This window comes from Puma concolor, chromosome B4 (assembly GCF_028749965.1).
Source record: "Puma concolor isolate L17-30 chromosome B4, mPumCon1.1.hap2, whole genome shotgun sequence".
In the NCBI taxonomy this organism is placed as follows: Eukaryota; Metazoa; Chordata; class Mammalia; order Carnivora; family Felidae; genus Puma; species Puma concolor.
In genome coordinates, this window is record NC_141673.1 from 47,306,552 (window position 1) to 47,330,393 (window position 23,842).

Below are 23,842 nucleotides of genomic sequence, written 5' to 3' on the forward strand. Positions count from 1 at the left end.
AACTAGTAAAACATTAAAATGGTGTTTGAGAAAGACTGGAAAATACATTGTGCCTTTGCAAATTTTTTGTACTAAAGTTTAGGGGTACAAGAGGTTACATACTTTTGAAATGGTAAGAACCAGTGCATTGTCACAGAGTTTTCTAATTTGTTGACCATTGGTGGATATAATCTAGATGACAGATCCAGTAAAAACTTGTATATACATGCACAAATTCCTGGTGCAGCACACAGTTCAGTCCTGTGCTGGGGATTTTATTGTGGATACAGCTTAATTTTCTATTTTACTTAATCATTTTATTGCTTATTTACTCCTATAGTAGAGATTTGCTTTAGGAATTCATGAAAGATAAAACTAATAGAATCATTAGATATTAGGTACAAATGGACCTTGTAAGTCACTGGAGAAATTGTCTAGAAAAGAAGCCCATCATTGAGGAGACTGCAATATCAAGGTTGAGTGAATTATCCCAGATTAATTGGTGGCAAAGGTCTGATTGGAACCCAAATGTCTTAATTCCCTGTCCAGTGTACCTTCCATTATACAGTGTTTCACAAATGCTTAACCACAGAGTTTTGCCCAGTTGACTACATAAGAATTCGACCTGGGGGAGGAGAAGCAATCTCTGCCATCATTTCTTCTCCCCTACCACCTTCAAGATTCTGTTTCAAGAAATTTGGACTAAAACCTGATTTTTTTTTAAGTCCCCCAGATAATTTTGATCCATAACCCCATTTGGGGATCAGCATTCACTGTACTTTTAAATCTTTTTATTAGGTGTTTATTTTTGAGGCTCCTATGAGTTTTTTCATGATGCTGATCCCTTGGACAGCTTTCTGTCACTCCATTTTGTAAATTAAGTAAGAGTTTAATTAGATGCTAACAATGCAATGGGCTTTTCTACAATAGAAGTTGAATATTACAGTCTTGGCCTTTTTTTATTGTTAATTTTTTTTAACTTTTTTTTTTTTTTTTTTGAGATAGAGAGTGGAAGAATACATGCACAGGAGCAAGGGAGGGGCAGAGGGAGAGGGAGAGAGAGAATCCCAAGCAGGCTGCACCATCAGCACCGAGCCAAACACAGGGCTCAGATTTACAAACAGTGAGATCATGACCTGAGTCCAAACCAAGAGTTGGATGCTTGACCAATTGAGCCACCCAAGTGCCCTAACAGTCCCGGTCTTCTTAACTTCTCACTATGAGAATAAGACAAAAATATAAAAGTCAGCTAGAAAATTCAAACTTATCAGAGAATATATAGCACAGAACACCAATATGTACAATCCCTTTCATGAGTAAGTTCTTTGGGCAAGGTCTGTCCTAAACAACACAGAAACATTATAAATATTCCCATTGTACCATTAAACATAAGAAGTGAGATCCTTTCCCAGCTTCCAATCAAACCCTAATTAGCAGTATATTCTTTCACTAGAACTTTTAAAAAGTAAATACGGAGATTTACTTTTACAATTCAGTGGAGAATTGTTCAAGATAGAATATAATTAATGGAAAATGATTTCTTTTGACCTTCATGCAAAACTTGTCCAATGATGATGGACTTCACTTCAAAAGTAAGTGGATGAAATAGACCATTTACAGTTAATCTCTGAATGTGCCATATCCAAAACATGCCCAAGAATGTGGGTTGGAAGAAAAAATAGACTTCTAGAAAAAAGCAGAGTAAAAATTTGCACCATTGTGCTACCAAAAAAAAAAATCTTATATTTGAATACACATGTATAATACTTATGTTTGAACACAATTATAAGTTAACATATTTTTTCCTCCATCTCAAACTTACTGTTGATTAAAGATGCACATGATATCAGTTGACCCATAGCATGAACGTTCATTGATCTGCTAGAGAATCCACTGTGAAAAATTAAATTACATTTAGATGTTTGCAATGAATGACTCCAAATGACCTTTTTGAAAGACTTGATAACTAAATACGATAATCTGACAGCACAATTATGCATATTGTTCATTCATAAGATATGAACTTTTTAATTAAGTTCTTCAGTAAAAGATAGTGTATCTGTGAAGGTCAAAAATCTGAACTATTTGTTTCATAAAGGAAACATTCATGATATCATTCATGTACTTAAGTAATAATTCCCTAATATCTACTATATGCCAGAGCTTGTGCTACGGGTACCCTACACCAGAGATTCTCAACCCAAGCATCTCATCAGAATCACAGTGGGAACTTTGAAATAATACTAATGCCCAAGCCTCATCCTCTAGGCCAATTGAATTCGGTATCATATTTAAAAAAATTTTTTTTTGTTTATTTATTTTTGAGAGAGAGAGACAGAGCTCAAGTGGGAGAGGGACAGAGAGAGAAGGAGACACAGAATCTGAAGCAGGCTCCAGGCTCTAAGCTGTCTGCACAGAGCCCGACATGGGGCTCGAACTCACAAACTGTGAGATCATGACCTGAACTAAAGTCAGTCATTTAACCAACTGAGCCACCCAAGAGCCCCTAGGTATCATGTTCTTTAAATGCTTCTAAGATTATTCTAATGTGCAGCCAAAGTTGAGAATCACTGACTATGTCTTATTCTTTACAGTAATGGGGAAGTCAGATATGTAAATAATTACAATAGCGTGTCAATTTTATAAAGTACCCCTTTCTCCACTGTACATTCTTGCCCGTCATATTAAGCAACTGTGTTTTAAAAATTAAGGATAATTTAAAATTTGCATATTTTTTACCCAACCTTTGAGTGCTCACTGGGTTTTGTCATAATTTAGCTGTGCCCTGTTCTCATGAAGCTGTTTTTTTCTTCTTCCTCTCCTTTCCTCAGAGTTCCTCTGTTACAAGGTGAATTGAGGAGGCTTCTGAAGTGAAATAAAATTCAATGCATGGGAGCCTGGGTGGCTCAGTCAGTTCAGCGACTGACTCTTGATCTCAGTTTATGTTATAATCTCACAGCTCATGAGATCAAGCTCCATGTCGCGCTCTGTGCTGACAGCAATAAGCCTGCTTAGGACTCTCTCTGTCCCTCCCCCACTCGCACATGCACTCTCTCTCTCGAAATAAATAAACATTTTTAAAAATTCAATGCAAAAATTAATGCATTTTTTGAGAGAAGGATCTATACTAGAGTCATATTTCCTCAAATAATCACAGTCCCTTAAAGAGTACATTGCATGCCTTCATTTTGGATAAAAGGAGAGGACCTGGGAGACAGACTCTTAAAAAAAAAATGATCCTTTTATAATCAATTTATAGGGGCGCCTGGGTGGCGCAGTCGGTTAAGCGTCCGACTTCAGCCAGGTCACGATCTCGCGGTCTGTGAGTTCGAGCCCCGCGTCAGGCTCTGGGCTGATGGCTCAGAGCCTGGAGCCTGTTTCCGATTCTGTGTCTCCCTCTCTCTCTGCCCCTCCCCCGTTCATGCTCTGTCTCTCTCTGTCCCAAAAATAAATAAACGTTGAAAAAAAAAATTATAATCAATTTATAAAATTAGACACTAGTAGTTATTATTCTGAGTCATAAGAGCAATAACGAAACCTTGTCTCCAAAATGCCAATGTATGTGGCTAAAAATTGAAAAAATTCATTCCCTCCATAAATTCTTTTGTCAGTCAGGTGCCAGATATCCAGCTCTTTGGAAACACACCTTTGGCCATGTGTCAATAAAACAAAAAGGTGATTGACAGACTTTCTCAATTTTTCTTCATACATATTGGTGTTATATTGTATAGCTACATCCTTGGAGCCACTGAATTAAGAGAATGATTTTTAGAAATCCTTTGTGTATAATTTCTCAGTCTTAGTCTATAAATTAACACAAAGCAGTTATCAATAACACAGTAAGAATAAGGAAAAACCAAATTCTGTTCAATAATATTGCAATTTTATGTAATCACACCTTTAACTTTAAAAAAAAAAAAAGAATATTACTTTAGGAGTAAAAATGCATTCTGAGGTCCAAATCTCTAATGTACAAACTCTTTAAACATAGTGGTTCTAGACCTTCCAGATGACAGGTGCCATCACTTGGCTACTTTTTCCAAAGGATGCCAAGTGTCTACTTATAAACAGTTACTTTCACTCAGCTGTGTTTGTATTGAATGCGGAGTAACATTGTATGTAAGATGTCAACTAACCAATCAATATTCTATTGACATCTACTATAGATTCACTAACTCAAATCTCATATTTACCTAAGGGCAGGAAAATTTTTGCAGACATATTTTCACATGTCCCTAACATGACCGAGCTAGTGAAATCCCTTAAAGAGATTTCGCTTCTGAAGTAAACCAATTGCTGACAGACTTGATATAACTGCTGGTTAAAGTAATTGTTTAATTGCAGTAACGTGGGTGAGGGAATAAAATGCATTAGCACTGTAATATCCATATATACTCTTGGGAGAAAGGGTCTTAACAGAAGCTGCTTCCTTTAGTGAGTGGTGGGAATGCTTGTCAATAGAGTTGAGGAAAAAACCAAAACAAAACAACAGTGTCTTTTGTAGGTACAGATCCTACTTTGACCGCATTGCTGCCATTGGGTTTATTTTCTCCTTGCAAGATTATAAAAACATGGGCCTCGCAATTGACCATTTACTTATGGGAGCATTGGAAATCGTATGATCATTGGTTCCTGGTATATGATTTACGTGATTATAGAAAAATACCCAGCACTGTATCCAGAGTCCCCCAACCATTTTTAACCTGTGACACGTCAATGAACTTATCAAGGCACATCCATGGCGGTGTATGACTTTCATGGGCCCTTTGTGGGCCCCTTCCTCCATTAAAATAAATAAATAAAATGATTTCATAGATTTTCATGAGCCCCCAAATTCTCATTTTTCCCTATTGTGTAAAAAAAACAAATTTAAGCAAACATTTTGACTCTGAAAGTTCTTCCTTTTTTAAAATTTTCTAATTAAATTATTTTTGTTAACGTCATGGGCCCTTGGTACTGTGCCTATTGTGCTGAATGGATAAGTCAGCTGGGGCACACCAAGTTATTCACCCACTTTCCGTCTTCCATTTTCCTGACCTTGCTTAAGTAGTACCTGCCTCAGCATCCCTCTCCCACAGCCTAGGAGCAATGAATTTAAAAGCCATTCTTTCTCCCCCATGCAGCATAGTTTCCTTGTACCCACCATCTAATATATATCCATGTCCCCAAAGAAAACATAGGACATTAGGATAAACCAGGCACATCTTCCTAACGCAACTCGGAGTATAGTAGTTGAATAATAATTAGCTATTGAAAAGTATTGCTTTCATTAAGTTTTCTTTTTTTTTTTTTACTTTAAATGTTTTACCATGCTCTGCTTTGATGTTTTCCTATGCCATGTCAACTTCCACTTAATTTTTCTTTCTTTATTTCTAATCTTGGCTCTTTCTTAAGTCTGTAAAAAAAAAAAAATTGACCTCTGAAATTCTCTGATTTGTTATGTCGCCCATTGTTTACAAATTCCCCCTCGTTGGTATCTCTTTCCACAAACTTCTCGCATCCTTGTTCACTTTCTCAAATTTTAGATAGGTCTTCTCTTATGCACCCTTTATTTTATAGATTACACTTTCTGAAATGTTATTCTTTTCAGCATCTCTAAAAATTATTTACTCTATTATAACTCATATCCCTTTCACTTCACTTTATTCTAGCCTAATCTTGTGGAATATACTTAATGTACAATATATATGCATAAATCTTCCTTTTTCTAAGGTATATTCTGTTTCATTTATTATCTCTTTTCCAGACTTTTTGCCCACTTTTAAAAGGCGTATTATATTTGGCATCTTCTTACAGAAAAGAGAGTCCCAATATAGTTGAAATTTTCTATCTCCTAAATAAGTTCTGCCCAAGTTATTCTTTTTTCAGCATGGTTGAAAGTAACTTATATCATTTAAAGGAGGGAAACTAACAGATTGTGTATTTTTATTATCATTATACAAAAATCACATTTGTATTATTAATCATATCTGAGCTACTCATAGACTAATTAATAAACTAAAATACATGTTGCTTTTTTAAAAAATATATTCAAAATATCGTCCTGACCTGGTACAGTCATTGAAAATCATCTTACAGTTGCGCTATCTGCAACTTAAGTGCTGAAATCTTTTAAATAGTATCCAGGATGATATACCTTATCTTGAATTGTGTTCTAAGAGGAATCATGCATAAAGTGGAAACAATGTGGTAGCAATGGTACAATAAAGCTTTTAAAAATAGCTTCAACATATTGTTCCATTGTGTAAGAACTTTTCCTTGCATTTGTCAAAACACATCTCACTCTTTCATGAACTGTAAAATGCATACACCTTTTTAAAGAATGTCAGAAGAATTTATAGACACCAAAACATTCAAGGATATACTATTTTCAATATAATTTCATAGCACCCATTTCAACAGAGTTCAGGAGATGAAAAGACCAGCATATTTTGATTGCCGTATATATTTCTAGAATGGATTTTCTTGCCTCCCATCTACTTTAAACCCTTCAATACCCACGTAAAGAATGATTAGAATTCAGTTTGGCTCATATTGAGTATATGGATAAAACCTTATAGTTAGATATATATTACAATTGCTGAGAAACTTGTTAGACATGCAGGTGCTGGGTCCCACACCAAATCTCCTAGTGAAGGGCCAAGCCTTCAATATTCTAAAAAGCTCCAAAGGGGATTCTGATGCCTACCACAGTTTGCAGACCACTGCTTTAAAACACACGAAATTTGGAAACTAAATGTTAAGACTAAAGCTTCTTTCCTGCTTCTGAAATAGCACAGGTTAAAAACACAGTGACAAAATGAAGGGGTACCGACCTTGGATATTCTTTTTTTTTTTTTCTCTTTAGAAAAAAAGGTAGTGGTCTAAAATGTAAAATGGACTTGTTTGGAGTGTTTTAAAAATACACTTAGAAGGTTAAAGACAATTTCAGAAGACTGAATTTTTTTCCATAAGATGTTCCAAAGCTACATGTGATGGTAATAAGCTATGTTACTTACACAGAAATTGCAAGAGTGTTTTGATCATTTATCTAATTTGGGGAGATTCTTGTTTCATCCATTGAACGAATCATGTAACTTGATGAATAAAAAAAAGTTCTTAGAACAAGAACTTAACCATCTCCTCCTCAGTGAAGAGGAACAAGCATAGGTTGACATGCTAAGACACATAATTACATACTATGTATTTGGAAGTTTGTTTTTGTCTTAACCCCATAATTAAATTTTTTTTGAGGGTCTAAAAGCTAAAAATGTCATAGGTGGTAATCAACGCAGAGGACCGGCATTGGTCAAAGCCCAAAAATAACTAAAATACCAATCGCTACGTACAGAAAATTTTATACCCCAACAATAGACAAATGTCTTCTTGAAGGAACATTCAAGCACTTAATTCAATTAAGACTGCAAAATTAAGGCTGCTTTTTGGAGTTTATTATAAACGAATATTGCTAATAGAACAATTGGGTTTGTCATATAGAAAACATCCCAGGGATAAATAAATCTGGTCTATGTTCAGGGTAGTAACCTGGGCGCAATGGCAATGGCATATGATTCAGAAGGAAAAAACAAATAGAAACTAGCAGGAATGTCCAAAAATCTATTAAAGTCTAGGCCTAGTAGATCTACAGGTAGGTTTGTCAGCTATAATACAGAACAGTCAATTACATTTGAATTTCAGATAAATGACAATGTTTTAATGTCAGTACATTCCCAGTATAATATGTAACATATAATATAACCTTTGTAATATTATATATTTGACATATGCTAAATATTCTGAATTATTAGTTATTTATTGGAAACTCCAATTTAACTGGGCATTATATATTTTTATTTGCTAAACCTGGCAACCCCATGTACAGGGTACTTTGCACAACTTTCCACATCTCAAAGAGGGTGCTTAATACTGTCGTGATTATTTCGTTAACCTTTAAGAGAATTGGTGAGATTTTTTTTATCTTACTAAATTTTAAAAATACTTTTTCCATTTCTATCCTCTTTTCTGTGCCTTATCCCTCTCTTCTTTATATATGCTATCATACAAAATATGTCCACTGAAACTGGAATGGAAATAAATGAGATTCAAAAGAGGGCTCAGAAAGGTGGACCAGAACAGGGAAAATGCAATCCTTCACCTAGATCTTCACCTAGCACATAGTAGTTGCTTAAGAAATAGTTGGTTGAATGAACCACTAAAGGAGTAGTAAAAAATAAAATCTTCCTTCTGCCAGTTTTTAAACCAGAAACTTTTCAAAATTATAGTTATCTAACTGGGCAAGATTTTATATCCTAGGAAACTGTGACACATAATGAAATTGATAGAAGCATCTAAACATACCCCTCAATCCATAATTTACAGTCCTTTCCAACACTTCATATTATACGATTGTTCTCCAGGTCTTGTTAATCGAAGTGTGGTCCAAAGACCATCAACACCAGCATTGGCATGCCCTGAGAACTTGTGAGGAGTGCCGGCTCTGACAACTTTTACTCAACCAGAATTTATATGTTAGTGAAATCCCCAACAGATGGAGAGCACATTTTAAAATTATGGCTAGGTGAACCTAATTTGCAAATCAATTATTTTTAAGTATTGGCAATTCAGCCTTGCAAAGTAAAGCTATACATTAATCTCACCAGTTCATAAGTTTTAAATCAATTACAGAAGATAGGGAGCTCAGAAACTACAACTGTCCCAGGATTTGGTGCTCACACAATTAGGACTGGAAACAGTTGGCTCTGTGGTAAAAGAAAGTCATTGCTTTCCCAGGAATCGTCCATCTGCATGACGAAGCTAGGCAAGTTGTTAGTAGTGATTCTCAGCCTGGCATTCTGTCCAATGACCCCTTTGAGAAGTTGAATGAAAGCTGTGAAAGTCTCCCACAAGAAAAAAGTATGCACGGACATATATTTAGGACGTGGCATAAAGTTTTTCGAGATTCATGGACCCCCTGAAGCCAATTTCATGACTCCCTAAATGCTCAGAGAGTAAATTTAATTGTATCTTCTACACAGAACTGAGGTTTTCTGGTAGCGGTTTCTACAACTCCCCTGACCCTATGATAGACGGACAAAGGATGGGTGGACTGGAAATTAGCATTGTCACACTCCAAGATCTTGAATTTTTCATATAACTGAAGCTCATTCGCATGCCTGTTATGAAAGAGGCCTGCTTTTTCTGAAGTCAAATTGCTTTTATATGAAGACTCCACAAAACACAAAGGTAATTTTAGCAACTGTCCTTTCTTTACCTCAGCTGGCCTGGGAGCAGAAGTTTCGGTAAGGAGCGCTAGAAACACGGCTCCACCCCAAATCCCCACCACTTTTAATGCAGTTCCGTATAGCCCGGAACACCTTATTAGGAATACCACAGAGGCCTTCACCAGAAGTACAACAGAACACGACAGCCACCACAGCAGACAGACACAGCACCCCAGTCTGCAGACGACTGGAATGACTGAGACATCTTGGGTCCCCTGGACTACTCGGCCCTTCTCCAGCACCACTGAAGAGGTAAGGGGAGAATGGGTGTGGGGCGTGGTTTGTAACGGTCTCAGAAAGCCCGCTGCTTGACAAGATCTGCTCTGCTAGAATTGCCACTACTCAAATGTGTGATTAGGTACTCTGTGTCCTAGCTGCTAATTATGCATGGTGCATTCTGTGCGATGAAAAACTCTTTGAGATAGGACGAAGGGAAAGACAATCAGGCTGCGATGTCAAAACTGCACTCCTGCAGGTTGGCCACATTTCTGAACCAAAGTCAGGCTTCATAGTCTTACGCATAACCTAAAAACAGGAAATAGAAATTAAAATCAGTGTTTTGCAGATTCCCCTGATTGTATGCCACAATCATTTATGCTCATAAGGGAGTGGAAAGAGTCACAAAGCAATGGAAGATTCAGGAATCACTATGACTGATTTGTGAACATGGCCAAATACTCAAAGTCACGTACCAATTCTACATCAGCAGCCACAAAAGGGCAGATAAGTTTAACGGCTGGGGGAGCAGCAACAGTGCAGTCGTAGAGTCTGCTCACGGAGTATTTCAGTTCATCCCTTCCAGTCTGCTTCCCACTCAGGGCTTTAGGCCACCGTTTTAGGCAATAATAGTGTAACTGTAAAAGTGCAATTTGCAAAGACAAATCAAAAATGCTGCTTCATTTGCAAGTGTTTAGCTGTTTCCTAATAAGCAAACCAAAAACAATTGAAAGAAAGTAAAAGCCCAACACTAGGCGTATGACTTAACGCCCCTTTAGTGCTCTGGTTTCTTCCCCGTTGTGCAGAATTTAATATTGCATGTGGTTCCTGAGTAGTAAGCACCTACTTCAGTATTGATCACAAAACAAATATAACCAGTATATTGAGTAATTTGTGGAACTTTCTTTTTACCTCCAGCCTTCCTTTACTCTAAATCTTCCCTACAAGCTAGTGCTTCCCTTGCCTCTGAACAGAATTTAGGAAGGCCTCGTGACTTTTCTGGACGCTCTTGATTATCACTTTAAAACTCAACACTCACTCTCAACCCATTAGCAAGGATTATCCAATTCAGGAAGTAACCCAAAGTCTAAATTCAACATAAATCTTAGCTTGTCCTCTCCCTTCACCCCATCCCTTTGGGCTTGACGTAGGAAAAGGGAACCCGTCCAAAACCTCCCACGTCCCACCTAGCTTTTTACCCACCTCTCCTAGTTTGATCATTGTGGTTTCAGACCTGTCTGGGCTTGGAAAGTGGGGAAGGAAAACAGGAAATGAGAGCAGGAGAGATGGCACTCGAGGTTGCCATCATGAACTGGTGCTGTGCTCTCTCTAAATCTCTAACTCCTAAGCCCTGCCACCCACTGCTGCCAGTGAGATTTGCCACTTACTTTTGAAATTGAATGCCTCTTGGCGGAGCACCTTCTTGTCTCCGCTGAATGTGTCTCAGCCAAAACATCAGTTTGTAAGAGTATCCACGTACATCTGAAAATACATGTGTACGTGCAATTTTTTTACACAACTAATACACCAAAAATTAAGTGTATATTTTAAGAATATATAGGATATCTTATATACACATATACCAGTTCAGAAAAGGAAATAAGCACATACTGTACTGATATATATATATATATATATATATATATATATCATATAATACATTAAGTATGTCAACTAAGAAACAGGCTGAATAAAACTGTAATAAAAACATACCTGCCTGCACACTCAAGGATGGTCTTTTAGCAAAAAACATTTTCCCATTTTTTTCCCACATTGGACCACTGTGAAACACACACAGAAAGAGCTCCTAGAGGCAGCCAGGCTCTACTGTGATGAATCAAGAACATCCAGAGCTTTGCTGCAGGCACCCTTGCCCTTGGGTCAACCCAGCCCTGTGTTATAGAGCTCAACTGATCCAGCCTTATACGTGGATTTGCAGTCTCTGGTCTTGGTAAATGCACTGCAGGGGTGTATTTTGGGTTTTTTTATTGTTATTGTTTTTTAGTCTTTTTCTTTTTTTTCTTTTAATGTTTATTCATTTTTGAGAGAGAGAGAGAGAGAGCACAAGTCAGGGAGGAGCTAAGGGAGAGGGGAGACAGGCTCCCTGCTGACAGCAGAGACCCGATGTGGGGCTCGAGCTCATGAACCATGAGATCATGACCTGAACTGAAGTTCAGTTGGATGCTTAACTGACTGAGTCACCCAGGCACCCCCTTGGTCTTTTTCTAAAGCGAAATCCTCCGCAATGTTTGTGAGCTCCCAGATGGGGCACCAGAATGGCTACGTATCCAGTAGTCATCAAGTCATGACTCATCCCCTAGTTTTTCCTTGAAGCACAGGCAAAATCTTAACTATGTCTTGGGAAGCTGAAGTTCTAAAAGCTATGCTCCTTCCAAAGGCAGTTTCTAAAACTGCAGTTTTCCATGACTCTAATGCTTTAGTCAAGACATCTCTGCTAGATCATCATTTGATTTAGCATGAGCACTTACCTTATAACAGTCAATTACAAATAGCTGTAGTTAGGTATTTTGAAAGGAAAAGTCACGTGGGAGGTAAAATGCTTTGAAAGTAATTGTCCTTTGAAAGTAATTTTGAAAGATACTCTATCTCTATACCTAGATATCATTTGACTTGATTGCTTGGAATTCTGTAAAAGGAAAATCTTTATGTGTCCACTGGGTTTTTTTGTTTTGTTTTTTGGGTTTTTTTTTGTTTTTTGTTTTTTTTTTTGTTTTGTTTTGTTTTGTTTTGTTTTGTTTTTTATCAGATAGCAACTGGTCTGTGGTGATTTTGGATTGACAGTACAGTTGGGCTGTGAATTGGGGTGGTATATTATCAGGTGGTGATGGGAAAAATCTGAATGTGAGGATAAGGACCGTATTTATTCAGCTTTGCGTCTCCAGCATCTGAACATAGTGCTCAATATGTTATAGAGTTTTTGTAGAAAGGAAAGGAAAAGAAAGATGTGGAATGGAGTGGAGCAAGATGGAGAGGGGAGGGAAGTGGAACAGCATTGAAGTGCAGGGGAGTGGCCTGAAGAGGAATGGTATGAAATGGAGTGAAGTGGAGACGAGTGGACTGGACTGGAATGAAACGGAATGGAGTGGAGTGGAGGGGAGTAGAGCACAGTGCAGGAAAATAGAATAGGGATAATGGAATGGAATTCTGGGAAAATGAATCAATTGAAATGGTATGGAATTGGGTGGAATTGTTGACCACATGGGTAACAAATGACCCATCTACTGTCCGTGTCCAGATACGATGGTCATGTTGAATAGCCACGCACATTTTTATTGCACATTTCATTTTAGTGTTTTTAAGTTTGCATGTGTCTAGAGTTTAGTATGTTTAATACATAATAATACATATATTGTTTCATTCAGGAGTTAATCTTCAGTTCCTTTTTTTCTCTTCTAATTCCCCCCATTTCATCCCTTAATCACCCTTCGATTCCCCACCAAAAAAAAATTAGAAGAAAGGGGAAGAGGCATTGATGGCCATACAATTCAATAGATTTGGAAAATGCTCATCAACTCAAAGAACATTTTTTGAGGACCTAACTAGTGTCAGAACAGAGTGGTTGAGTCTTTGAGATCAAAGCCCTAACTCTGCTTCTTACTAGCCAGTGACCTGGCAAGTTACTTAAATTCTCTAAGCCTCAGTTTCCTCACCTATAAGAAGGAACTCCCAGCTCTGAGGGCTGTTGCACGGGTTGGGGGAGACAATACATGCAAAATGCTTACTATAGCACTTGGTCCTTAGCAAGCATTTAGGAAATAATAGCTCTCATTGCTATTTTCCACTGAGACACAAAGATGAATGACAAAACTGTTGCCCTGAAGGAACTCACCATCTGCTGTGTGGGGTTGAAGGAAATGGAAATATACACAGGCTCTTATGGAATTCAAAAGCAAGGTTCCTAACTGGTGTGAAGGTTTCAGGGAGTGTCTTCCTGTGAAGGGAATATCTAAATTGAGCCTAAAGAAGAATAGGAGTAACCTAATAAGAGGTAGGAGAGTAGGAAAGAGGGAGACAAAGGAACTGGGTTGGGTGGGATGGAGAGTTAGAAAGTGATTTCAATCTTTACCTAAAATTTGCATTTTCTGATATAACTTATTGTCAAGTTAGCTAACATACAGCATATACAGTGTGTTCTTGGTTTCGAGAGTATGTCCCCATGATTTATCGCTTTCAGGCAACACCCAGTGTTCATCCCAACAAGTGCCCTCCTCAATGCCCATCATGCATTGTCCTCTTTCCCCCAGTCTCCTCGTCAACCCTCAGTTTGTTCTCTGTATTTAAGTGTATCTTATGGTTTGCCTCCCTCTCTGTTTGAAACTATTGATGACGATCTGAAATCCGTGTTTTCAAATGGAATCTTCATCCAAAAATAGTCACTAGTTCCTACTTGTTATTTTAATTAGTGACACTATGAAATTATCTGTCATTCCTTTTGTTCCCAGTCACATGTAGCCACTAGGTAGAATTTAGAACACTTGAGCTGAAGTAGAAATCTAGAGAAGAGAGAACAAGAACCAAAATACTAAGATTTTATGCTCGGAAATGCTATGTATGTCATTACTACTAATTAGTGTTTATGCAATGACCACAGGGTTCTAGATTCACAATCAAAGAATGAATTGGGGTTGGAACATGGGGCTGGGAACAGGGGTGGAGATGACCCAAAACATTTCAAAGAGAAAGTGGCTTGTATTTGTGTCTTTCCCTTTCATCACCAGTCTCTGAGTTACAAGGAGTGAAACATGAAGAGACACTGTACAAAGTCTGCAAAGAAAAGAATCTAAGAGACAAAAATAATATCTAAGATTAGTATGCCAGAAACTATGCTAAGCAATTTCATATACTCTGGGAGGTGGGTACTTGTATCTATTTTCCATCACTGTATAACAAACCAAATCTTAGTAATTTGTAAAAAATGACAGTTTTCTATTCCTCGTGATTTTGTTGATTAGTTGGGTGATTCTTCTGCCGGTTTCACCTGCGCTCACTCTTGAAGCTGCATTTAGATTGGAGGGTAAACTGAGCTAGAAGATTGACAAGAGCCTCTCTTTACATGACTAGCAGTCAGGGCTGGCTGCAGGAAGGGGTGACTCGGTTCTTCTCCATCTGGCCTCTCTTCCTCTAGTAAGCTACCCAACTTCTTTACATGATGCTTCAGGAAAGTTTTGTAAGAAGGCAAAGGGCCCCTTGAGGCCTGGGTTCTGGAATCACACAATCACTTTTGCCACATTCTATTGATCAGTGCAGTCACAAGCCAGGCCAGCATTGAAGGAAGGGAAAATAGACCTCCTCTTTTGATGGGAAGAGCTGAAAGTCACATTGCAAAGGGCCACACAGCTCGGGTGGCAGGAACTTATGGTCATTAAACAGTCTACCATGGTATTTATTATTCTTGTTGCTATTGTTATTATTATTATTATTTTGCACATGCCTAGCTTAGGCTTAAAAGCTCAAGGATTGGAGGTCAAAAGATTAGAAAAGAGCAGAACAAGATGAGCTCACACACCCATACCCATACCTGCATACCTAGTCACTTTATTCTCTTACCTAGAGTTCGTTTTAGTGAAGATAAATGCCAAGGAGAACATAGTTTGAAACAATTACTAGTAACGCTACTGCAAAGTTGTCCTAGTTTCTTTGGGAGGAGAATTTTCCTTACTTTTCTCCTTTCCCCACTTTCCTCAAATCCTTGCCTGTCCATTGTGAGGGGGTCTGTCTTTGGAAGGCTGTAGCTTTGGGTCAATACTTGGCTTCAAAACTAACTCTCTCCCTCTCCCTGGCTCTCTCTCCCTCACCCTAGACATGAATTAAATAAACTGACACCAGTCATGTGCCTAGAGTAGGGCTGAAAAATCCTGTGTAGTTACTGTTAGCTGCTGTTGTTATTCTACCATTGATAGTGTTTTGTGGCTGTGTGTGTCTTCACAAGGACAAGGCTGGTGAAACAAGAAGCTAGTCTACCATATGAGTTAGGAAATACCTAAACCGGTTGTTCTCAAAGTATGGACCCCAGACTGAGAACTCATTAGAAATGCAACCATTTGTCTACGGCCATACCACTCTGAACGCACCCGATCTCGTCTGATCTCGGAAGTTAAGCAGGGTCGGGCCTGGTTAGTACTTGGATGGGAGAAATGCAACCACTTGGGCCCTACCCTAGACCTACTGATTCAGAAACTCTGGTGGGGAGGGCCCAGCAATCTGTGTTTTAACAAGCCCTCCAAGTCACATGGATGTACTTGATGTTTAAGAACCACTGACCTAGGGGACACCTGGGTGGCTCGGTTGAGTGCCCAATTTCAGCTCAAGCCATTATCTTGCAGTCTGTGTGAGTTTGAGCCCCACATCTGGCTCACTGCTATCAGCACAGAGCCCACTTTGGATCCTCTGTCCCCTTCTCTCTGCCCTTCCTGACTTGTGCTCTCTCAAAAATAAATAAACATTAAAAACAAAACAAAACAAAACACTGACCTAGAAAAATCTGGTCCCTGACCAACAATGTCTCCCTCTCAGGCTTCTAGATGCCTTGGTTTCCCAAAATTGGTGGCACTTTTGTGCCTTGTGGGGGTGGCGCAGGGTGCTATAAAAGCTAAATAATCAGGGAATGGAAATTAATTTATCTAATTACAGCCTCCTGCTATTCCTTCACAGAGCGTACATCCCGTAAGGAATGGGGCCCCGGGGTGGGCACGTGGAGGCTGGGAAGACAGGGAACTGCTGCAAGACCCAGGTCTTTGTGGTAATTAAAAAAGGATGTTGCCAGGCACACGGTTCCACCGTGAGTGACAGGACGTGGTAGTACAACACGGGCTGCGTTCCAGCCCCCGGGCACACCCTCAGCCAGGCATCCCCATATACCACCTACATAAAGATACACTGCGTCTCTGTGCACGGGCACAATTGCAGATGAAGCTGGATGGAGGTGTCAGATGTGTGCCCTGCGTATGCCCGCCGTTTGCTATGGGCAAGGTGAGACCGGCAGGACCGGGGGCACCAGGAAGGAGGTCTGCACACGGCGGGTGGGGGGAAGACCCCGGTTGGGGTTTGGGGCTCAGGGGGAAGAATCAAATGTGAAGAAGTGGCATCCAAAGGGTGGGCCTTGGACTTCACTTTAGCTTCAAAATCTGACCAGCCTCTGTCTGTTGAGTAGTGGAGGTGCACTCTTTTTTTTTTTTTTTTTTTTTTTTTTAACGTTAACAGCGTGCGAGTTGGGGAGGCGCAGAGAGAGAGGGAGATACAGAATCCAAAGCAGGCTCCAGGCTCACAGAGCTGTCAGCACAGAGCTCCGAGTGGGGCCCCAACCCAAGAACCAACCACAAGATCATGACTTAAGCTTAACCCACTGAGCCACCCAGGTGCCCCTGAGCAGTGGACTCTTAAGAGCAGTCCAATCTGGACCCCTTTTCAGCCATGTGACCTTGGTGGAGACGGTGCGGTACGGTGGTAAAAAGTAGGGGTCCCGTGTCTGAAAAACCTGGGTTAAATCTCTGTGGTGGCATCTACTGGTTACTCAACTGCAGTCATAATTGCTTCCACTTCAAAATAAGGATGACTAAGGGTGCTCTGACTTATAACACAGTGTGAGGATTAAAATCTGAGTAGCCAAAGTGCTTAGTACACTGGCTACACGAGATAAGGATTCAATAACTGTAGCAATCAACACCAACTTCTTGTTCCTGCTTCATTATCCCTGCCCTGCCTGCCTCACGGAGTTGTAAGAACCAGATACGCTGACATTATTACGTGAAAACGCGTTGAGGGGGATAAGATGTTGGGCATGCATTAAAAAGTGTTCCCGATTGGTGCTGATTCTGCTAAGTAACCATAAATCTTGTCTGGAGGCACACCTCCTTCTTCCCCTCCCCACCCTGCCCCGGCTCGGGCCTGGGAGAGGGATTGCGTTTCCTCAGTTCATGAATAGCCATTGTGGTGCCGCTCCGGGTTTAACAGTTCTGTGTTTCCTTCCATTTGGCCTTCAAAGAGATCACAGCCCACTGTGAGCCTCCAAATAAGTAACAAGGCAAATGCAGAAAATCCCCACTTCCGTACACCTCCATCAAGTCTGGGGCAACCTCCTTTATTGTGTTACTTACAGCATAGAGGGGACGTGCCCCACTGCCACCACTATTCTGTGGCCAGAACTAAAGATAGGACAATACTCCCCCTTTATTGAGGCAAGTACCCAGAAGGAGGAGTGCAAAGATGTAGCAAAAAACCAAAAACAGAAAACAGAAAACCCTCATCATTCCTCCTGAACAAGGAAGAACTCTCAGATTCTCTAGTGTGCATGGGATAAAATATAAGCAGATTCTGAGGCTGCAAATGGTACAGAAAGGTCATCCTAGGGAGTAATGTTTTGTGGAAGGGATGTGTTCCTAAAGCCCCTAATCTATAATTTGCATCATTCAAGCTTAATTCTGGCAAAGAGCTGTCATTTTCTTAGGTTGCCAGCTAAAGTGGATTGTCATGTGCCAACAGCATAATATAGTTTGTATTTACTTGAGGCCCTCCAGCTTTTAAAGCGCAACGATTTTTCTTTTCCTTCTGTTATGATTTGCATTACTTTCTATTTTGTGTACAAAAAAACAGGATAATGTTCATATTTTGTCACAACATAAATGATGTGCACATAAAAATGCAACCATGAAATACAACATGTGCATTGAAATGGGTTCTTTAACATGCCATCATTTCTCTGGCACATCGGTTTCCCTGAGCAGGTAAGGGTTGATGCAGTGGGGAAAATGGCAAAGAAAGGGGGAAATGACATCAAAGGAGAAGCAAGGATGTGCTAATTGAGATAGGAAGTCTGTGGCTCTTGCCCTGGCCTTGCAGACCTCAGAATCACCAGGGGAGATTTTAAAAGATACAGATTCTGAAATTCTGCCTCAGCCCTAGTGAATCAGCATTTACTACTAAAGTAGAACCACAGCACCTAAAGTGTAAAAATCTCCCCATTGATTGTAAAGTGCGATTAGGTTTGCAATCCCTTGGAGAATAATTGAATGATCAGCTCGTTAGAACAGACATTGAATGAAAGAGAGGGGGAAAAGTTTGGCTGGAGCCATGTAACCGAATCTAATCACATGGAAATATCTGACAAATGCGAACAGAGAACAACACAATAGAAATAACTGACCTAAGGCCTCATGGGTGGCTCAGTCAGTTAACCGTCCATCTTTGGCTCAGGTCATGACCTCGTATTTTGTGAGTTCAAGCCCCATGTCAGCCTCTCTGCTGTCAGCTCAGAGCCCAGGTCAGATCCTACGTCTGCCTCTCTCTGCCCCTCCCCTGCTCTCTCTCTCTCTCTTCCTCTCTCTCTCAAAAATAAAGAAACATTAAAAAGAAGAAAATAACTGGCCTGTATCATTCAAAAAGGTCAGTGTCATAAGGATTATTTGAAAAGGCTGAGGAATTGTTTCAGATTAAAGAAGATTAAGACACTTGACAACAAAATGCAATACAGGATCATAGGCTGGATCCTTACTACAGAAAAAAAGCAACAAACAAACAACAACAACAAAACCCAAATGCTAAAAAGGACGTTATTGAGGCAATGAACAACAATGAAATATGGAGTGTAGATGAAAGCATTGTAACAATATTTGAATTTTCTGAATTTGATAACTATACTGAGATTACACCACCAACTCTGAAATGGTTCAGGTAAGAACAGTATGTACGGAGAGAAAGAAGACAATACAGTAAATGTGGCAGAATGTTAAAATAAAAAAACAAACAGAATTTGTGGGTCTGGGTAAAGATATATGGAAGCATTCTGTGAAATTCTTACAATGTATAAGTTTGAAAAAATAAAAAATAGTTTGCTTAAGGGCTTTTAGAGGGTAGGGGCGCCTGGGTGGCTCAGTCGGCTAATCATCTGACTCTTGGTTTCAGTTCAGGTCATGATCTTCCAGGTGGTGAGTTCAAGCCCCACTTTGGGGGTCTGCGCGGACAGCATGGAACCTGCTTAGGATTTTCTGTTTTCCTCTCTCTCTTTGCCCCTCCCTGATCGCTCTCTATGTCTTTTAAATAAAAGAGTCAGGGGGAGGGTTTAGAGGGCAGAATCCAAGGATGCTACTGAGTTAGGGATAGACCAGAGGCTCCGACGAACTAAAACCTGTCTGTCGTGGTCAAGGACCGGGGGAGAGAAGGTGGGGGCTGAGGAAGAGAAGAGCAAACACAGAAATGATGATGTGAACAACAGAGAAATGATGATGAATTTGCAAGAAAGAACAGTAAAACCAAGAGTCGGAACTGCTGGATGAGTCACTTGATAATTTTGAAGATAAGATACCAAAAGCTCTGCAAGAGATGAAGTCCTTTAATTCTCTGTAACTTTCGCCAGTTACATATTGTTTGCACCCGCTTACTCTCCACACCGCTGAAAGGGGAAATGCTATGAATTCCAGGAGCCATCTTTAAAATGAAAATCCTTTCCATTCTTCCCACACTTTGGGGGACCTGGCAGCAGAATATTCCCATTGCTAAATCCAGATGAGATCCCAGCTATGTAACCTTCTATGGTACAGAGGAGGCACCTCTTTTTCTTCAAAGCTCTTCTGTTTTGGATTTCTTTTTTCTTTTTCTTTTTTTAATGTTTATTTTTTGAGAGAGAGACAGAGACAGAGTGCGAGTGGGGGAGGGGCAGAGAGAGACAGGGAGACACAGAATCCAAAGCAGGCTTCAGGCTCTGAGCTGTCAGCAGAGAGCCCCATGCAGGGCTCGAACTCACGAACCTGAGCTCAGATCATGACCTGAGCTGAAGTCGGATGCTCAGCTGACTGAGCCACCCAGGCGCCCCTGTTTTGGATTCCTAATAGATCTGGACCAATAAGTACACCCCATGTGCAATAGCTTTACTAGGTGCTTGCCCTTTATCTGTGTGTCCGGGAACATTTGTGTTTGCTCCCCCTTCTGCAAGGCTGTTGTACGTCCAGCCCAGAACAACTCGACTGTGGAGAGAATATCAAAAAGAGTGTCCTTTGCTAAGAGTTTTGACCCTGGTGGTCCTGATTATTTGAGAAGCAGTAGATGTTCCATGAAGTGGTCAGGGTCTGTCCATTTGGAACAGGGGCCGATTGGACACTAGTTTATCCCAAGGCTTAGGTGCTAGGTATTCTTGGATTCTGTGATGCTAAAGGTTCCAGGGTGGCATTGGAGCAGCTGAAGAATGACATTTGGCTTCAGATTTACAATTAGTCCTGCCCTTGTTTAGTGGTAGGGGTATAAATGTTTCCTCTGTCAGTATAAAGTAGCATTAAGTCCCCACGACCTGGGGATGTGGCTTAGCTAATGGAGATACATGACTCTTCCCTTCACAAGGCTTATAATCTAGCCAACAGGTTTTTCATTACATTTTGAAAAACATGGTAAGACCCTTTGATCTTCCACTTTGATCACTGTTTGCCCCAACATCCAGGGGACTCTAGCGTGCCTGGCATCTGCTTCATCCAGCAGAGAAAGGAGAGCTGTGGGGAAGAGGCAGGCAGAATGGGGGCCCAGCAAGCCTCCATCTTTTAGTTTTTTTAAAGAAAAATCAAAATCCAGTGGGGTTTTTTTTTTACACGTAAAATCAATTTTTCTCAACATTATCCACATATTCCCATTTCTAAAAAACAATATTAAGATCACAGACCCAGGAGGCCTTCATACCTTGACTCCTCGCATTAGTGAGCAGACAGGTTTCCGAGGGTGGGAGGGACTGAAAAGCAGGACTGAAGCTGGAGAGGAAGCACTGGAGATTGGAAAGGTGATTCGTTTACAGTCACATCATTTTAAGTCATCCGTCTGTGTATGGTTACAAAGCGGGGGCAAAAGCTATGCAAAGTCCTTTTCCACCAGACTTAAGAAAAAAAATTAAAAAAAAAAAAAAACAACCTAGGGGAGGAGAAGAGGGTGGAAACTGTTGTAGAAAAAAAGTATCAGGAAACCTTAGAGATGTGTCTGAGGGAGACAGTGAAGCCTGGTGCACTCCCACCCCTCCCTTCCAGGACTTAAAAAAATGTTGGCATGACCGCCAGCCAGAGCAGTGTTAAATGTCTTTTGTGCTCATCTACTGAAGGGCTTCTCTTCGGTACAAGATGGAAAGGCGTGATAATGTATTATCATTCGGATGTTCTCAGAAAGACATTCTCATCCACGGACTTTGTCATGCTCTAGCATCTCTGGGTGCTGGGCATCTGTGATGTATTGGTATTTATAATATACTATTATTACTACTAATACTCATAGTATCTAACATTTGTTGAGTCCTTTATTCAAGGACCATGCTATACATACAACATGCACCTTCTCATTTAATCCTTGCAACCTCTCTCCCCCAAATGCCTTTATTATTTCCATTTTCCTGGACACCTATGACCTAGGAAGGTTATGAACTAGGAAGCTAGAAAGATTCCTTGAAATATAAGCCTCCCAAAATGGTACCTCTAAACACAAAAGAGGCTAGTCATGGTCCTTTAAAAAAAAAAAAAAGCAGCAGCAACTGCTTATCACAATTACCTTACCTTAAATTTTAACGCATCTCTTTAAATGTATGACACCTGCTAGTGAAAACTGTTTTCGTTTCTGTCATAATTTACTACTGAGTCAGCTCAAAGAAAACTTAGAAAGGATTCACCATCTTAGAATCGTTTTTAGGCCTGATTGCTAGGCCTTCTTCTTTTTAACCATATCTGGGGGTACACACATGAGAGTTGCATAACAAAAGTACTTCCTTGGAGGGATGCCTGGGTGGCTCAGTCTGTTAAGCATCGGACTTTGGCTCAGGTCATGATCTCGAGGTTCTTGAGTTCGAGCCCCACCTCGGGCTCTGTGCTGACAGTTCGGAGCCTGGAGCCTGCTTTGGATTCTGTGTCTCCCTCTCTCTCTGCCCCTCCCTCACTCATGCTCTGTCTCTCCCTCTCAAAAATAAATAAATATAAAAAAAAAATTATTTCCTTGGAGGAAGAAGTGCAGAATTGACCCATCATCTAATACTTATTAAGTTTGCTGCATGTTGGTTCTTTTTCCTTTTAGCATCCACATTTTATTTTTATTGAGAAGTTATAAATATCGAATTTGTTCTAAATATACATAGTAGAATATATATTTTATATAATATATAAGTATGCATATATTATATAAAATATACTGTTATATATTATATCGCCAATTTACTTATTTGACACATTCTAAAATAGTTCAAGACTTTCTAAATCACTTACATAGCTTCTTGTAACCAAAGAGCTCAGAATTTAAATTTATAAGAGAAAGAACAATAAGATATTATTAACTCTCTTTAATACAAATGGTATCTGCTGCAGGATTTAATTAAGATTATTGGGCTCCACCATGGCATTTTGATCCCTCAGCTTGTGATAAGGCCTCGACTTTACATTTCTAGCAAGTTCTCAGAAGATGCCATGCTGCACCTGAGAACCATCATACTGAAGAATAGGAATTCCTCCCCTCTCTCCTTTCCTCCTTTTATCTTCCCTCCCACCTCTTTCTGTTCAAAATCAATCTTTTATCCCTTTGCCCTTTTTTTCTCTTCTCTTTTCCTCCCTTCTTTCCAAGGTATTTGAGGCATCCAACAAGAACATGTTTAGAAGCACTTGCTTAGAGTACTTATTCACATGACAGTATTTACTGAACAGCTACAAAGATTCCTTCCTTCCTTCCTTCATCCATTCATTCAACAAATATTTGTTGAAACTTTTAACCAAGCAAGAAGAACAAGATAGACAAAGACTCTGCCCAAAGGGAATTCTCCATATGCCTGGGAAAGGCAGGCAGTCACAAGCATTATATTATAACAAGTGTCCTCAATGCGCTGAATTAAACAAATGGATTGATGACAGGAATAATTATAAAAGGACACTTTTTCCTTGGGTGGTCAGAAAAGGTCTGGCCCTATCGTAGGGGTGTGTTTAAAGCTGAGACCTAAAGGTTGAGAGGAAGATAACCAAGCAGAGAATCTAGGAAGGAGTGGTCCAAGGAGATGAAAAAGCAGGCATAAAGCCCGACAAAGTCAGCTCTGTGTCAGGTACACAGTAGGTGCTCAGTCAATATTTACCGAGTCAGCGAGTAAATGCATTATCAGACCAAGGCCGCTGGAGCATAGGAGGCAAGCAGAAGAGATGCCAGGTCATGAACGGAGTTTTAGGTCATAAGTGAGGAGTCTGGATTAGCCAGTAACTTTACCAGTCTGCTCCCCACTCCCCTCAGCCCCCCAACCTTTCCCACACCCAGCTCAAACCCTGATCTGAAGTAGCAGTTCTCAAGGTGTGGCCCCTGGGCCCCTGAAGTCTACTTGTGTCGTTCAACCTTTGTGTTCATAAGCTGACAAGAGCCATGCTTCCATCCATGAATTCATAATTTAT

At 40.0% G+C, this 23,842-nt stretch overlaps 1 protein-coding gene across 3 annotated transcripts in view; it reads left to right on the plus strand.

Annotated features, from left to right (window-relative positions):
- PTPRB (protein tyrosine phosphatase receptor type B) overlaps window positions 1–23,842 on the plus strand; it is a 115,782-nt gene that overhangs the window by 2,273 nt on the left and 89,667 nt on the right. For all 3 annotated transcript variants that reach the window (XM_025926649.2, XM_086712817.1, XM_086712819.1), the window contains exon 3: window positions 9,235–9,491. In XM_025926649.2, coding sequence (XP_025782434.2) covers window positions 9,235–9,491 — 257 coding nt within the window. The remainder of the gene's footprint in view (window positions 1–9,234; window positions 9,492–23,842) is intronic.